This window comes from Balaenoptera acutorostrata, chromosome 3, assembly GCF_949987535.1.
Source record: "Balaenoptera acutorostrata chromosome 3, mBalAcu1.1, whole genome shotgun sequence".
In the NCBI taxonomy this organism is placed as follows: Eukaryota; Metazoa; Chordata; class Mammalia; order Artiodactyla; family Balaenopteridae; genus Balaenoptera; species Balaenoptera acutorostrata.
The window spans coordinates 67,751,133-67,768,384 of NC_080066.1; the positions used below are offsets into that span (position 1 = coordinate 67,751,133).

A 17,252-nucleotide genomic window follows, 5' to 3' on the forward strand; every position below is an offset into this window, starting at 1 on the left:
TTAGAAACAAACTCCTTAAAATCAGGAACAGAAAAGGATGCCTGCTTTCTCTGCTTCAGTTCCAATTACTATTTTAGAGTTTAGCCATCTCCAGAAGATAAGAAAAAGTATTAAAATTGGAAAGTCGTAAACTTCATTATTCATAGATGATATGATTGTTTACCCAGAAGTTCCAAGAGGTTCCATAGACAAACAGTTAAGATTAATAAGTAGTTTGGCAAGGTTACTAAAGTCAAGATTAATATACAAAACCCAGCAGCATTCCTGTACTCAGCAGAAGTCAATTAGAAGATACAATATTAAAAAATATACCTCAGGGGCTTCCCTGGTGGCGCAGTGGTTGAGAGTCTGCCTGCCGATGCAGGGGACACGGGTTTGGGCCCTGGTCTGGGAGGATCCCACATGCCGCGGAGTGGCTGGGCCCGTGAGCCACAATTACTGAGACTGCACGTCTGGAGCCTGTGCTCCGCAGCAGGAGAGGCCACGGTAGTGAGAGGCCCGCGCACCGCGATGGAGAGTGGCCCCCGCTTGCCGCAACTAGAGAGGGCCCTCGCACAGAAATGAAGACCCAACACAGCCATAAATAAAATAAAAATAAATAAATAAAAAATTTTAAAAAAATATACCTCATACAATAGCAATTAAAGTCATATGGTTTCTAGGAATAAATCTAACAAGATGTGGATGGATGGCCATCATTTTAAAAGTCGTAAAATTTTATGGAACAACATCAAAAGCAAACTAAAAAGAGTGATATATTCACAGATGGAAGGATCTTTTTTTTTTTTTTTTTTTAATTATTTATTTTTGGCTGCGTTGGGTCCTGGTTGCTGCACGCAGGTTTTCTCTAGTTGCGGCGAGCGGGGGCTACTCTTTGTTGCGGTGCATGGGTTTCTCATTGTGGTGGCTTCTCGTTGTGGAGCATGGGCTCGAGGCGTGAGGGATTCTGTAGTTGTGGCTCACGGGCTCTATAGTACAGACTCAGTAGTTGTGGTGCACGGCTTAGTTGCTCCGTGGCATGTGAGATCTTCCCGGACCAGGGCTCGAACCCGTGTCCCCTGCATTGGCAGGAGGATTCTTTTTTTTTTTTTTTAAGAGTTTTTGTTTTGTTTTGTTTTTTAATTTATTTTATTTATTTATTTATTTATTTATTTTATTTTTGGCTGTGTTGGGTCTTCGGTTCGTGCGAGGGCTTTCTCTAGTTGCGGCAAGTGGGGGCCACTCTTCATCGCGGTGCGGGGACCGCTCTTCATCGCGGTGCGCGGGCCTTTCACTATCGCGGCCCCTCCCGTTGCGGGGCACAGGCTCCAGACGCACAGGCTCAGCAGCTGTGGCTCACGGGCCCAGCTGCTCCGTGGCATGTGGGATCTTCCCAGACCAGGGCTCGAACCCGTGTCTCCTGCATTAGCAGGCAGATTCTCAACCACTGCGCCACCAGGGAAGCCCGGCAGGAGGATTCTTAACCACTGTGCCACCAGGGAAGTCTGGAAGGATCTTAAAGTGGGTAATTCTCTCCAAATTGTGTAATTTCAATCAAAATTCCATTATGCTTTTCAGTGGAATTTGACAAATTGACCTTAAGTTTTAATGGAAGGATCAAAGGCCATTAATAGCTTTCTAGTTATAAGGGAGGATTAACTTTAATGTAAATTTCACTGAGGGCACAAACTGTGGTTTACTGCTGCATTTCTTATTCCTAAAACAGTGCCTGGCACATAGGAGGTACTCAGATAAATACATATGGAATTAATTTAAAGTGTTATTGACATACAAATAAACAGACCATCAGAACAGAGAACCCAGACATACACTCTATTTGTAAGGGAACTTGGTAAGGTCAGAGGTATGGCTTTATAAGTGGGAAAGAGGTGGTTAGGGGGAAGAGTACCTTTTCAAAAACCAGCAGTGGGACAACTAGTTTTCTATCTGTATGGGAGTGGGGAAAGAATGTTTTTAATTCCCTCCTCATACCATACATAATGTGAAAAGCAAAACTATAAAATTTTAGAGGAAAACATAGGAGTTTTTCTGTGATATCAGTGTATGAAAATTTTCATTAGGCACAGAATAGAAAGGAAAAGATTGATGTGTTTGATAACATTAAAATTGAAAACTATTCTGTTGGCCAAAAGGTTCATTAGTTTTTTTCCGTAAGATGGCTCTAGTAGCACTTAGTTGTCTTTAACTTCATTCAAAACAGTTTTGTTAGATTATATGTGACAGTTGAAATATCAGCATGCATTTAAAAAAAGATTTATCAAAATTGGTAAATTTTTGTGTAGCCATTTTAATATTGAAGATGGAAGAAAACAACATTTTTGGCATATTATGCTTTATTATTTCAAGAAAGGTAAAAACACAACTGAAACACAAAAAAAGATTTGTGCAGTGTATGGAGAAGGGGCTGTGACTGACCGAACACGTTAAAAGTGGTTTGCGAAGTTTCATGCTGGAGATTTCTCACTGGATGATGCTCCATGGTCATGTAGACCAATTGAAGTTGACAGTGATCAAATCGAGGCATTAATTGAGAACAGTCAACATTATACCACACGAGAGATAGCCGACATACTCAGAATACCCAAATCAAGTGCTGAAAATCATTTGCACCAGCTTGGTTATGTCAATCGAAATGGCCCACCACCAACCACACCAAAGGCTGGTGTTTATCCAAAGAAGGTGATGTTGTGTATTCAGTGGGATTGGAAGGGAGTCCTCTATTATGAGCTCCTTGTGGAAAACGAAACGGCTAATTCCAACAAGTACTGCTCCCAATTAGACCAACTGAAAGCAGCACTCAATGAAAAGCATCCAGAATTAGTCAACAGAAAATGCATAATATTCCATCAGGATAATTCAAGACCACATGTTTCTTTGATGACCAGGCAAAAACTGTTACAGCTTGTGGACTTCCCTGGTGGTACAGTGGTTAAGAATTGCTTGCCAAAGCAGGGGACACGGGTTCGATCCCTGGTTCGGGAGGATCCCACATGCTGCGGAGCAAATAAGCCCGTGCACCAAAAATACTGAGCCTGCGCTCTAGAGCCCGTGAGCCACAACTACTGAGCTCATGTGCCACAACTATTGAAGCCCGGGCACCTAGAGCCTGTGCTCCACAACAAGAGAAGCCACTGCAGTGAGAAACCCGTGCACCACAACAGAGTAGCCGCCTCTCGCCGCAACTAGAGAAAGCCTGCGCGCAGCAGTGAAGACCCAACGCAGCCAAAAATAAATAAATTTATTTTAAAAAAAAAACTGTTACAGCTTGGCTGGCAAGTTCTGATTCATCTGCCATATTTACCAGACCTTGCACCTTCAGGATTTCCATTTATTTTGGTCTTTACAAAATTTTCTTAATGGAAAAAATTTCAATTCTCTGGAAGACTGTAAAAAGCATCCAGAACAGTTCTTTGCTCAAAAAGATAAAAAGTTTTGGGAAGATGGCATTATGAAGTTGCCTGAAAAATGGCAGAAGGTAGTGGAACAGAAGGGTGAATACGTTGCTCAGTAAAGTTCTTGGTGAAAATGAAAAATGTGTCTTTTATTTTTACTTGAAGACCGAAGGCACTTTTTGGCCAACCCGGTAAAAGCCAAAAGTCTGAAAAAACCAAGTCTGAAAAGCTGTCACAGCCAAGAAGAGCCTAAGGAAACACAATAACTGAATGTAATATGGTTTCCTGCGTGGAATTTTGGGAAAGACAAAAGATATTAGGTAAAAACTAAGGAAACCTAAATACAATATGGACTTTAGTTAATATATCAATACTGGTTTATTAATTGTAACAAATCTATTGGTGTGTTAAAAAATAGGGGCAGCTTGTCAATCAGTGGGGCTTAACCGCTGGTTGTGGCCAGGGAAAGAAACAGTCAAAGAGAGCCCTGCCGAAATCACTGCCATCCCAGAGTGACTGTGCATGCTCAAGGCTGCTCCATCTAAGAGCAACGTTAGATGTTTCGCAGTGTGAGGAGGAAACAGACTTCCCTAGACTCATCAAGCCAATCACTAAACAAATAAGCAAAAAGCCAGAGAACCAGTACCTAGTCTTGCTATGTTACCTAAAATGTCTAGTTTCCAAAGGGAAAAAAAAGAATGCAAGACATACAAAGAAAGGAAAACCTACATGTTTGGGGAAATAGCAGGCAACAAAAACTGCCAGTGAGAACGATCGCATATTAGATTTAATAAAGACCTTAAAGTAGCCATTATAAATATGTTCAAAGAACCAAAGGAAACCATGCTTAAAGAAACAAAGGAAGAAGTGTTGACAGTGTCTCATCAAATAGAGAATATAAAGAGATTATTAAAATTAATGACTTTTTCAGTAAATTTCAAAAATTTTCAATAAAGATATCATTAAAAAGAAAAAAAAATAGGGACAGCTAGCTGTGAGATATGTGGGAACTCTCTATAGTATCCTCCAATTATTCTGTAAGTCTTAAACTTTTCTAAAAATTAAGTTTTTATTTATTTATTTGGCCGCACCGGGTCTTAGATGCAGCATGTAGGATCTTTGTTGCAGCATGCAGGCTCTTAGTTGCAGCATGCGGGATCTAGTTCCCCGACTGGGGAGGATTGAACTCGGGCCCCCTACATTGGGAGCGTGGAGTCTTAACCACTGGACCACCAGGGAAGTCCCTTAGGTTTTTTTTAAAAAAATACTATAACCAAAGTGGGAAAAGAAAGTCAGATTGGGAGAAGATATGAGGCCCAGAGTACCCAATGGATATATAAAGTTCTAGAAACCAATAAGAAAAGACTAAAAACTAGTCCTGTTTTGTAAAACATCAGAAATTATCAGGTGAAATTGACTAGGGCTAAGAAATTTTTAGTTAAACTATAAAAATGAGTCACAGTCATTAGCAAAGTAGTTAACAGCTTTGATGTCAGACTTGGGTTTAAAAATCAGCTCCATCATTTATGACTTTGGGGGGTCCTTGAGCAGGTCATTAACTCTTTCCATCTATTTCTTCACCTGTAAATGATAAATAACACCTTTACAGGGCATCAGAGACTGAGCATCCAATTAACTACAGCTATTCTTCATGACTATTTAAGAGAACTATTTAAGCAAAACATCAACTGCCCATGCATTTCCCTTTATTTTGTGTAGTTCAGGGGCTTACTAGATTCAACATACTGTTCAGACAAATTCTACTACCCCACGTTCCCGTATCATAGTAAAAACTTCCTGTTAAGATGTATTTCACAGGAATTCCCTGGTGGTCCAGTGGTTAGGACTCCACACCTCTGCTTGGGACCCGGGTTTGATCCCTGGTCAGGGAACTGAGATCCCAAAAGCCACGTGGCATGGCCAAAAAAAAAAAGTGTTTCAAAAGACTAAGCAATATGATATTTTTAAAAAATAAAAATAGTCAAGAAATAGAAAGATGAAATACAGTAGCATCTATTGAGAGAGGTGCTCTGAAGCATTCTAGAAACACACCTATGACACTGCTTACTATTACTATTAGTGACAAGAAAGTGGATTTTGTCTTTTTCCTTAACCTTTGAATCCGTGTTTGGCTAGGACTAATATCATGCCTTCACTGTTAATAAAAAACAGATAAACTATAATTTTAGTAATAAAAAAGTTCAGCCTCAAAAAAAAAAAAAACTAACTTAGAGAAAAATGTATGTTCACCCAGATAAGAATGGATATTTCGCCATGATGTTCAATAGTACTTCTAATTTATGTTGTCCCCCAACCTTGTTTTTTGTTGAAATGTCTAGAAGAGCATACTTAATACATATATATTATGGTTGTCAGGCAATTCGTTGAATTTGTGAATTCAGTGGCAAATTATTTTATATTATCCAGTGCTTTTTTTTTTACAATTGCAAAAATCTACTTTTCATTTTTTATTGAAATATATTTGACATATAACCTTGTGTAATTTTAAGGTGTTCAACACCTTATAATGTATAGTTAGATCATTTATATATTATAATATTGCCATTGTAGCAATACTTAGCACCTCTATCACATTTCATAATTATTCTTTCTTCTTACTAGTTGGAATAATCAAGTTCTAGTCTCTTAGGAAGTTTGATGTTTATAATACAGTATTGTTGTCTATATTCACTGTACTGTGCGTTATATCTCTAGGGCTTATTTATACTTGTTGCAAGTAAACTTAACATCTTTCCTGTCCTCCCACCTCCTACCCCAAGTAACCACCGTATTACTCTCGAGTTTTACAAGTTTGGTTTTTTAAAATTCCACATATAAGTGACATCAGACAGTACTTGTCTAACTTATCTCGCTTAGCAAAATGTGCTCAGGGTTTATCCATGTCGTCTCAAATGGCAAGATTTCATTCCTTTTTATAGTTGAATAATATTCCATTGTTATTATATATAACACATTTTCTTTGTCCATTCATTCATTGGTGGATGCTTAGGTTGTTTCCATGTCTTGGCTATTGTAAATAATGCTGCAATGAACATGGGGGTGTAGATATCTTTTCAAGGTAGCATTTTCGTTGTCTTCAGATAGATACCTAGAAGTACTTATTTATTATTTATCTTTGATGTCTGGATCATATGGTGGTTCTACTTTTAATTTTTTGAGGAACCTCCGTACTGTTTTCCATAGTGCCTGCACCATTTACATTCCCACTGACAGTGCGTAAGGGTTACCTTTTCTTCACATCCTTGCCAGCACTTGTTACCTTTTGTCTTCTTGATGATTGCCATTCTTAACAGGCATGAGGTGATAGCTCACTGTGATTTTAATTCGCATTTCCCTGATGATTAGTGATATTGAGCATCTTTTCATGAACCCATTGGCCATTTGAAAGTATTCTTTGAAAAAATGTCTGTTTAGTTCTTCTCACTTTTTAATCAGATTGGGGTTTTTTGTTTGTTTTTCTGATATTGAGTTGTATGAGTTTTTTAAATATGTTTTGGATATTAACCCTTTATCTGATACATAGTTTGTAAAAATTTTCTCTCGTTTTGTAGGTTGCCTATTCATTTTGTTAATTGTACCTTACTGTGCAAAACCTTTTAAGCTTGATGTACTGCCATTTGTTGATTGTTGATTTTTGCTTTTGTTGTTTGTACTTTTGTTGTCATATCCAAAAAAAATCAATGCCAAAACCAATGTTGAGAAACTTCTTCCCTATGTTTCATTCTAGGAGTTTTATAGTATCAGATCTTATGTTTGAGTCTGTGATACATTTTGACTTAATTTTTGTGAGTGATGTAAGGTATGGGTTTAATTTCATTGCTCAACATATGTTAATCCAGTTTCCCAGCACCATTTGTTGAAGAAACTGTCTTCTCCACTTTGGGTGCTCTTGGCTCCCTTGTTGAATATTAGTTGACCATATAGGCTGGGGTTAATTCTGGGCTCTTTATTCTGTTCTTGCTCTATGTGTCTATTTTGTGCCAGTACCATACTGTTTTTATTACTGTAGCTTTGTAGTACAGTTTGAAATCAGGAAGTGTGTGATACCTCCAGCTTTGTTCTTTTTCTTCAGGATTACTTTGGCTATTTGGGGTCTTTTGTGGTTCCATACAAATTTTAGGATTTTTTTTCTATTTCTGTGAAGAATACTGTTGATATTTTGATGGGGATTGCATTGACTCTATAGATGGTTTTGAGTATTATAGACATTTTAACAATATTAATTCTTCTGATCCATGAGCACAGATATTTTTCTATTTGTTGTGTCTTCTTTGATTTCTTTCAGCAGTCTTATAATTTTTGTTGTACATATCTTTCACTTCCTTGGTTAAATTTATTCCTGGGACTTACCTGGTAGTCCAGTGGTTAAGACTGTGCACTTCCACTGCAGGGGGTGTGGGTTTGATTCCTGTTCAGGGAACTAAGATCCCACATGCCACGAGGCACAACCAAAAAAATTAAAAAAAAAAAAATTACTCCTAAGTATGTTACTGTTTCGATGCTGTTGCAAATGGGATAGTTTCATTTCTTTTTCATATGTTTTTCCTTAGTGTATAGAAATGCAACTAATTTCTGTATGTTGATGTTGTGTCCTGCAACTTTACTGACATCATTGATTAGTTCCAACAGTTTTTTAGTAGAGTCTTTGGGATTATCTTTATACAGGATCATATCACCTGCATTTCTATATACAGGAAGAGTAACTTATTCTTCCCCAATTTGGATGCCTTTTATTTCTTTGGCTTGCCTAGTTACACTATCTAGGGCTTCCAATACTATATTGAATAAGAATGGTGAGAGTGGACATCCTTGTCTTATTCCTGATCTTTTTTTTTTTTTTTTTTTAAATTAATTAATTTATTTTTTATATTTATTTTTGGCTGTGTTGGGTCTTCGTTTCTGTGCTAGGGCTTCCTCTAGTTGCGGCAAGTGGGGGCCACTCTTCATCGCAGTGCGCTGGCCTCTCACTATCGCGGCCTCTCTTGTTGCGGAGCACAGGCTCCAGACGCGCAGGCCCAGCAGCCGTGGCTCACGGGCCCAGTCGCTCTGCGGCATGTGGGATCCTCCCAGACCAGGGCTCGAACCCGTGTCCCCTGCATTGGCAGGCAGATTCTCAACCACTGCGCCACCAGGGAAGCCCTATTCCTGATCTTAAAAGAAAAGCTTTCAGTCTTTCTCCATTGAGTATAATGTTAGGTTTGCATTTGTTATACATGACCTTTATCATGTTTAGGTATGTTCCTTCTATACCCAATCTGCTAAAGGTTTTTATCATGAAAGGATGTTGTATTTTGTTAAATGTTTTTTCTGCATCTATTGAGATGATCACGTGACTTTTATCTTTCATTTTATGAATATATATTATGTTTATTGATTTGCATATGTTGAACCATCCTTGCATACAAGGCATAAATCCCGCTTGGTCATGGTGTACAATCCTTCTTAAGAGTTCTTGAATTCAATTTGCTGATACTTTGTTGAGAGTTTTTGTTCCTATATTCATCAGGGATATTGAACTATCGTTTTCATTTCTGTGGTGTCCTTATCTGGTTTTGGCTTCAGGGTATTGCTGGCCTCATATCAATAGAATCAGTTTGGAAGTATTACCTTCTCAAATTTTTGTAAGAGTTTGGGAAGGATTGATGTTGATTATTCTTTGAATGTTTGGTAGAATTCACCAGTGTAGCCATCTGGTCCTGGGGTTTTCTCTGTTGGGAGGTTTATTATTACAGACTTAATCTAGTTGGCTATTACTGATCTGTTCATATTTTCTATTTTTTCCTGATTTAGTCTTTTTTTAATTTATATTTTATATTGGAGTGTAGTTGATTAAGAATGTTGTGTTAGGGCTTCCCTGGTGGTGCAGTGGTTGAGAATCTGCCTGCTAATGCAGGGGACACAGGTTCGAGCCCTGGTCTGGGAAGACCCCACATGCCGTGGAGCAACTAGGCCCATGAGCCACAACTACTGAGCCTGCGCATCTGGAGCCTGTGCTCCGCAAGAAGAGAGGCCGCGAGAGTGAGAGGCCCGTGCACCATGATGAAGAGTGGCCCCTGCTTGCCACAACTAGAGAAAGCCCTCGCACAGAAACGAAGACCCAACACAGCCAAAAAAAAATTAATTAATTAATAAAAAAAGAATGTCATGTTAGTTTCAGGTGTACAGCAAAGTAGTTCAGTTATACATATACATGTATCTATTCTTTTTCAAATTCTTTTCCCATTTAGCTTATTACAGAATATTTAGCAGAGTTCCCTGTGCTATACAATAGGTCCTTGTTGTTAATCTGTTTTAAATATAGTAGTGTGTATATGTCAATCCCAAACTCCCAATTTATTCCTCCCCTTTGGTATCCATAAATTTGTTTTCTAAGTCTGGGAGTCTTTCTGTTTTGTAAACAGGTTCATTTGTATCCTTTTTTTTTTTTTTTTAGATTCTGCATATAAGTGATATAATCTGATATTTGTCTTCCTGGTTTTTTTTTTAATATTTATTTATTTAGGCTGGGTCTTAGTTGCGGCATGCTGACTTCTTAGTGGCGGCATGCAGACGCTTAGTTGTGGCATGCGAACTCTTAGTTGCGACATGCATGAGAGATCTAGTTCCCTGACCAGGGATCAAACCTGGGCCCCCTGCATTGGGAGCTCGTAGTACCCACTGGACCACCAGGGAAGTCCCTTTCTCTGTCTGACTTACTTTACTCAGTATGACAATCTCTAGGTCCATCCATGTTGCTGCAAGGGGCATTATTTTGTTCTTTTTTATGGCTGAGTAATATTCCATTGTATATATGTACACATCTTTATCCATTCCTCTGTTGATGGATATTTAGGTTTCTTCCATATCCTGGCTATTGTAAATAGTGCTACAATGAACATTGGGGTGCATATATGTTTTCAAATTATGGTTTTCTTTGGGTAGGTGCCTGGGCATGGGATTGCTGGGTCATACGGTAGTTCTATTTTTAGTTTTGTAAGGAACCTCCACACTGTTCTCCATAGTGGCTGTACCAGTTTACATTTCCACCAACAGTGTAGGAGGGTTCCCTTTTCTCTACACTCTCTCCAGCATATATTATTTGTAGATTTTTTGATGATGGCTATTCTGACCAATGTGAGGTGATGTCTCGTAGTTTTGATTTGCATTTCTCTAATAATAATTAGTGATGTTGAGCATCTTTTCATGTGCTTTTTGGCCATCTGTATATCTTCTTTGGAGAAATGTCTATTTCGATTTGGGTTGTTTTTGATTGGGTTGTTTTGTTTGTTTGTTTTTGATATTGAGCTGCGTGAGCTGTTTGTATATTTTGGAGATTAATTCCTTGTGGGTAGCATCATTTACAAATCCCATTCTGTGGGTTGTCTTTTCATTTTAGATATTTTAAGTATAGTAGCGTGGATGCATCAATCCCAAACTGTGAACTTATCCCTCCCCTTTGGTAACCTTTGGTAACCAGAAGTTTATTTTCTTAGTCTGTTAGTCTGTTTCTGTTTTGTGAATAGGTTCATTTGTATCCTTTTTTTTTTTTAGATTCCACGTATAAGTGATATCATATATTTGAAGTGATTATTGGTATCACTCCTTTCTGTCTCCTTTCTTTTTTTTTTGTTTCTACCTTTGTAAAGTGGTGGTTTTCCTTAGTGATTTGCTCAGTCTTCCCCCATTCCCACCCTTTTTTTTTTTTTTAATGTTTCATGCCTCTAGATTTTTGTTTTGTGGTTACCTTGTGGCTTATAATATATCTCATAGGTAAAATAGTTCTTTTCATACTGTTGATAGCACCTTGTTCTCATTCACCTATAAAGATTCAACCATTTTTACTCCTCCCCTTTTAATACTTTTGATGTCCCAATTTACCTCTTTTTATGTGTACTTTCATTTGTTTTTATGTCACTAATTAGCATCATTCTGTTTCAGCTGAAGAACTCCTTTCAGCATTTCCTGCATGGCAGGTTTTGTTTGTCTGGGAAAGCCTTTATTTCTCCTTCATAGCTGAAGGTCAACTTTGCTGGATAAAGTATTCTTGGCTGGCTGTATTTATCTTCAACACATTGAATATGTCATTCCACTCTCTCCTGGCCTGTAGAATTTCTGCTGGGAAATCCGCTGATAGCCTTGTGGGGATTCCTTTGTAGGTTACTTTTTTTTTTAACCCCTGGATGCCTTTAAGATTTTTTCTTTTTTTTTTCTTTGATTTTTGACAGTTTCATTATAGTGTGTTTTGGAGGTTTTTTTGCATTGAGATAATAGGGTGTCCTGTTAGCTTCTTGGACTTTTATATCCAATTCCCTCCCCAGGCTTGGGAGATTCTCAGCTATTATTTTTTTAAATACACACTCTCTGCTCCCCTCTCTCTCTCTGCTCCTGGTAGACCATTATTCTTATATTTATTTTCTCATCAATATATGAGAGTTCTCGTAGGTTTTCTTCACTTTTTAAAAATCTTAGTTCTCTCTCCTCCTGAGTCGTTTCTAAATTTCTACCCTCCGAGTTGCAGATTCTTTCCCAGATCTCATCTGCCTTATTTCCTAAGCTTTCTATACATTCTTGATCTCATTCATTGAATTCTTCAGCTCCAGAATTTGTCTGGTTCTTTTTAAAAATTTCAGTATATTTGGTAAACAACACCTTACATTCAGTAACTTTATTTCTATATTCTTGAATTGCCTGAGTTTTCTTGTAGCTCAGCAAATAAATCCTTCATCACAGCTGTTTTTAATTCTTTATCAGATCACAGTATTCTGTGCCTTCGGGTTCAGTTGCTGGAGAATTATTGTTTTTCTCATTGTGATACCATATCACCGTGATTTTTCATAGTGCTTGGTAAAATGTGCCCCTGCCACATTTTTCTTTTATTAGTTGCTTACTTTGTTCAACACTGGCAATTAGAAACCTTGCTTTTATTCTCCAGAAGGTGGCACCATAGCTCAAGTTTTCGGTTTCTCTACCCGAGCTGGCTCTGGGGCTGTGCTAGGGAGTGCCTGTATAAAAGCCGGCAGCAGAGTGGGCACGTGTGGGCTCAGCCCCTGTGGTTGCCCACAGCCTGGCAGGGAGATCCTCCACTGCGGGGAGCCCCCAGAGGGCCATGCATGGACCTCCTGCTGAAATCTGAGGCAGACGGCAGGGAGTGAGATACTTCAGTGCCCTTTGTTCTTGTCTCCCTCTTTCCACTTCCACTCGTCAGGGAGGTGGCTCCTGAGGAATTCGTGCTGCTGGAGAGAAACAGGTTCGTCCAGCTGTGACCAGCCAGGCAGCCCCTTAGAGGCCTCTGTGAGGGAGGTGGCCGCTGTCCCTGGCAGTGGGCGCCCAGTGTGCTCCTGCTCCTCCTCTGCCTCCAAACTGGTCTCCGTCCCACTCCCCACAGTGTGCCTGGTTCTCTGTCGGGCTGGCTGGACCTCCTGTCCACCCGGTGCTGCACTCTCCAGTCTAGCTTCCCACCGCGCCCACAGCAAGTGGGGCTGAGGCAGGCCCAGCAGCTCCCTTGGATCTGCAGCCCTCTCCAAGGTCCATCCACCTAACCTTCCGAAGGGCTCATCGGTAGAAATCTTTTGGATGTTCTGGTGTAATGTACAGAGATACTTTTGTTCAGTTATGAACGACCCATTAGTTGTTCCGTTTTTTTCCCTCTTTTATTTACAACTCACACTGCCGTGATGCTGCCATCACTTGCTCCTCTACCTTATATCTATGCATGTGAGTTGGGTATAATATCAATAATTTAAAATTTTCATACCTGGAGACTGATGAGTGCTGGGCTTGAAACCCTAAGTTGAATGAAGTAAAAGGAAGATTCCAAATCAAACACAGTCTGTGTGTGAAGGATTGCCCAGGGGCTGCAGTACACCCAGTGGGCTGGGAGAATATTCCTGGTTTTCAGCAGAGGAAATAGCCCCTTTTGAAGCTGTTCCTTTGCATGCTGAAACAAGTATCAACGTGGTGAGAGAAATTTCTAGTGCTTTCTTTTAATTCATCCCACAAATGTGCCAGCTAAATGCAAGGCACAATGCTAGGTTCTGGGACTAAGTGTTAAATTACTATCACACAACCTTGTATTTCTTAGTGCTTTTTGTTTCAATTCTTTTGGTATATCTAAATGTCAGAAAGTACATACATACAAAATTCAGAACACCTTCCTAAAATGGTTTTAGTATTGGCCAGTCTCTGACATCTTTATTTATTTTGAAAGTTTGAATTGTCAAATATATGTCTAAAGTGCATTCTTGCAGCTAATCAATAGCAGCATTTGTTTTGTTTATAAACCCTTAAGAAATATTCAGACAAGTAGAAAAGTCACAATAAAAAGCAAAGCGTGATCTAGATATATTCTTCCTTAATCACCCAAGACAAATACATGCATGAATTAGTTTATAAGTATACAAGAAATATACAAAAAAAATAGCATTATAAAAAAGTTCATACGGCATGAGAAAGAGGGGTCTTTCTCTGTTATTAATATTAAATATGGCAAGGTGTATAATATAAAAAGTTTGTAGAATCCTAGATATCTTTGGAGCCATGGGGTAATCTTTATGTAGGCCAGTGTACGATGATATATCTGAGGTCTGTGGTATTCAACAAAGCTGGAGTTCTACAAGATGATTCATTCAGAAGACTCCTTCTGGTATTGCTTTGGAGACATCACCAACACAAATGAAAATGTTCTTTTGTTATTGGGACTGTCTATTCATGGTTTCTTGCGCCTAAAATGAAAACCAGCATTTAGTGCTGAATTTTGCAATGAACCTTTAGGAGGGCTTTGAGAGAATTCCTGTTTTATCATGGGAAGAGTTAAAAGTCCTTCAAAGAAAGCAAATAACTTATATGCTTATCTAGTATTAAATTTAAAAAACAGAACTTTCCATCTTTATCCTGTTGCATTGACTTTCCAAACTGCCTAAGGAATACGTGTGTCAAAAATGGACACGTGGACCTGTATAGGTAGATATATTTGAAAAGCAGCGGGTTTGATTAATATGGGGAGAAAAATGGGCAATAAATTCTGCCATTCTGTTTTATTTTAGCGAACACTTTTTGCTATAACAAGAGGGGAATTGGGAAAGAATGAATTACACGAGGAGCTGTCATCCCTGACTCCAGCCTCCCCTCCTCATAGATGATCTCAGTTCAGCCTCTGAAAACTTTATGAGCACAGGCAAAAACAGGAACAAGAGCGAATGTTCTTACAGCTCTAATTGCTCTTATTCAGCACCCCCCGCCCCCGCCCCTGGGTTCTCAGCACTGCTACTGCCTAGCGCAGTCTGCCAGTAGGGCCCAGATATTCCAACGGGCAAACAAAAACCACATAGGTCCTCTTAAAAAAAAAAAAAAGTGGTTGGTAGGGAGAAGGGGTGGTGGGGAGGGAAAACACAGAGAGAAAGGCCACACGTGGTCGGTACTCACTTGGGTTGTGCGTGGTGCTGATACCCAGGCCCCAGCTGAGACCCTGCTCTCATCTCTACAGCCACAGAACACTGAGAGAAAAACCACAGAAGAGGAAAGATCAGCTCCTCTCAGCAGTCTATTAAACAGACCTATTTAGATAGATTCAACCAAGGTGAAATCCAGCATTGCTTTCTAGTCCAGTGCAGATACGTATGTTAAAATACCAATCAGGTACTTGAAATTTATTTGAGGTGCCACACAAATGGTGAGGTAGAAGGGTCTTCAGAGATCACACAGGTAAATCTCCTCATTTTCTATCAGGAAGAAGAAAGTGGCAAAGGCTAGAGCTTGGCCGCTGACCCCCACCTTCCCATGATCTTTATGTGAATCTCTCCTCAGGAGTTAACAGCTGCACAGGGAAGTTCTCCTCCTGAGAAGATTCCCATCAGTTTGATGGGCATTCTTGTTATTCTAGGGTGATGCTCTCTGACTGGATTCTTGGGCCCTATCCCTCTATACTGAAAACGGGCTTTGCACTGAAGAGCTCCAGGAAAACCAGAGCAGAAATACAAATACCTTCTCAGCTGTGCTGGGGAGAGGCCTACAGGCTGCACTGGCCATGTGGGATCAGACCTTAGTTGTTTGTTTCAAAGAGCATGAAAAGCTACAGCTGTAGGGCTTCAAATATGACATCCCTAGCAAATACTTTTTACTCCTACCCTTGTTTCTACGTCGGTCCATTCAGACTCTGTTCCATCTGGTTGGGCAGGTGCTCCTGTGGAAGATCTTCGTTTTCGACTACAGAAAAAGGGAAAACACAATGCAACAGTTATTTTTTGTATCTAAGAACAGGAAATATATTAGAAATCGGGAAATACCATATATACTCCTTCAGAGAATTGATACATTTTACAGGCTAGTCTGTTCCTCAAGAATGAGCAGCTAAGAAAATGACAGCCCTCTAAAGAAAGGAATTTGATGATCACTCACCCAGTTGGTGATTCTTGTTTCAAAGTCTCAATTTCAGTAAACTGGACGGATTGTCCACCACCCCTTGTTTTATAAACATCACCCTACAGCCAAGAGAAAAGGTCACCATTACACTTTTTATACATCCAAAGGATAAATTTAATTTGATATACATATGTATGTTTAAGACTCTACTGTTTTATGGAAACTCCCATCCACAAAACCAGATGGTGCTTGGACTGCTGGGTCTGTACCGTTAAAATACTTTAAAGATTTGTGTACATTTCTCTCACTAAACAAAAGAAGTCCAATGCAATATAATTAGTAGCATTCTTAATTGCAGAAAATAACATTCCTTTATATTCAACCTATAATTTAAAAACTACACTAGAGATCAAGAAATCTGTCAGAAATTTGTAAATGTTAGAAGGCAATATACTTTCTTCTCTGGATGTACCCCTCCTCTCATATTCAAATAACAGTACAGTTGTTTTTGTTTTTGTTTTGCCACACTGTACAGCTTGTGGGATCTTAGTTCCTGGTGCAGGGATCGAACTCGGGCCCTCAGCAGTGAAGGCGCAGAGTCCTAACCACGGACTGCCAGGGAATTCCCTCAAGTGACAGTACAGTCAAAGGTAGGAGTTCTTTGGTTTACTTCTTAAGTAGGGGTTAAAACAAAATACATATTAATTAAAAGTACATAATACATCTGGAGTTCCTCTAACAAATCTGAGACTCTAAGCGTCATTTGACAGAAAGGAGCAGATTTAGTTCCAATTTAGCAGATTCATAATCTAAGTAGTTACTTTAGTTTTCTAACAAACAAAGAGGTTTTATCAAATACCTATTTGAGTTCCAGTTGACACTGCCTGTGTGTCATCAGAGGAAGAGTAAATGGTTTTTTGTTAAGTTGACTTTTTGAATATTTTCTTCTCTCGTGTAAATTTTTTACCTTAATTAGCTTAGTTTCAATCTCCCCATCGGAGGCTAGTTCCTGGTGGGTCAGCATGTACTTCTCACACTTAGCTAGTGCCTTTTCATTTGCAACAGATACAGTGATGGCATGAGGGACATGTGGCTGCATGACTGTTTCAGTTTGCAGGTTAGAGGCAGGCTTATGATCTACCCATCTGTCTCCCGCAGAGCGTGATCGTCTGTGTCGCAGACGAACTGGTGGTGCATTCTGATCAGGTTGAAAGAGGAATCAAGAAACAAGCATAACCCAGAATTAATTTAAGGGTGCTATTAGAAGTGCAGCAGTTTCGGCTACATTAGTTGGTGACAATATCAAAACAAATGCATGAACCTTTTCAAAAGCTAAACGTTACTCAGGCAATTCAAATGTTCTCTTTGTATTTAAACAAAACCAACGAACATCTTTTAACACCAGCTTGTGTATATGTATTATATATTCTACTAGGGAGCTTCCCTTTCAACAAAGAATGGAAGGAAAAGTTCTGGTAATGCCGCTAGTCTTTCCTGCATAGG

The 17,252-nt window shown here is 39.3% G+C and overlaps 1 protein-coding gene and 1 long non-coding RNA gene across 8 annotated transcripts in view; one reads left to right on the forward strand and one right to left on the reverse strand.

Moving 5' to 3' along the window:
* Window positions 1–17,252, forward strand: part of LOC130707612 (uncharacterized) — a 35,065-nt gene that overhangs the window by 12,522 nt on the left and 5,291 nt on the right. The window contains exon 2 of the long non-coding RNA XR_009007532.1: window positions 16,285–16,399. This is a non-coding gene — a long non-coding RNA (uncharacterized LOC130707612). The remainder of the gene's footprint in view (window positions 1–16,284; window positions 16,400–17,252) is intronic.
* KIF23 (kinesin family member 23) overlaps window positions 13,710–17,252 on the reverse strand; it is a 34,165-nt gene continuing 30,622 nt past the window's right edge. For 4 of the 7 annotated variants that reach the window (XM_007197795.2, XM_057543220.1, XM_057543217.1 and 1 more), the window contains 5 exons: window positions 16,717–16,947; window positions 15,786–15,868; window positions 15,515–15,593; window positions 14,814–14,884; window positions 13,710–14,113 (listed from right to left, as the gene is read on the reverse strand). In XM_007197795.2, the coding sequence (XP_007197857.1) occupies window positions 14,098–14,113; window positions 14,814–14,884; window positions 15,515–15,593; window positions 15,786–15,868; window positions 16,717–16,947 (480 nt within the window). In that variant the 3' untranslated portion in view covers window positions 13,710–14,097. The remainder of the gene's footprint in view (window positions 14,114–14,813; window positions 14,885–15,514; window positions 15,594–15,785; window positions 15,869–16,716; window positions 16,948–17,252) is intronic. The other 3 variants (XM_057543218.1, XM_057543219.1, XM_057543222.1) reach the window with 1 other exon arrangement.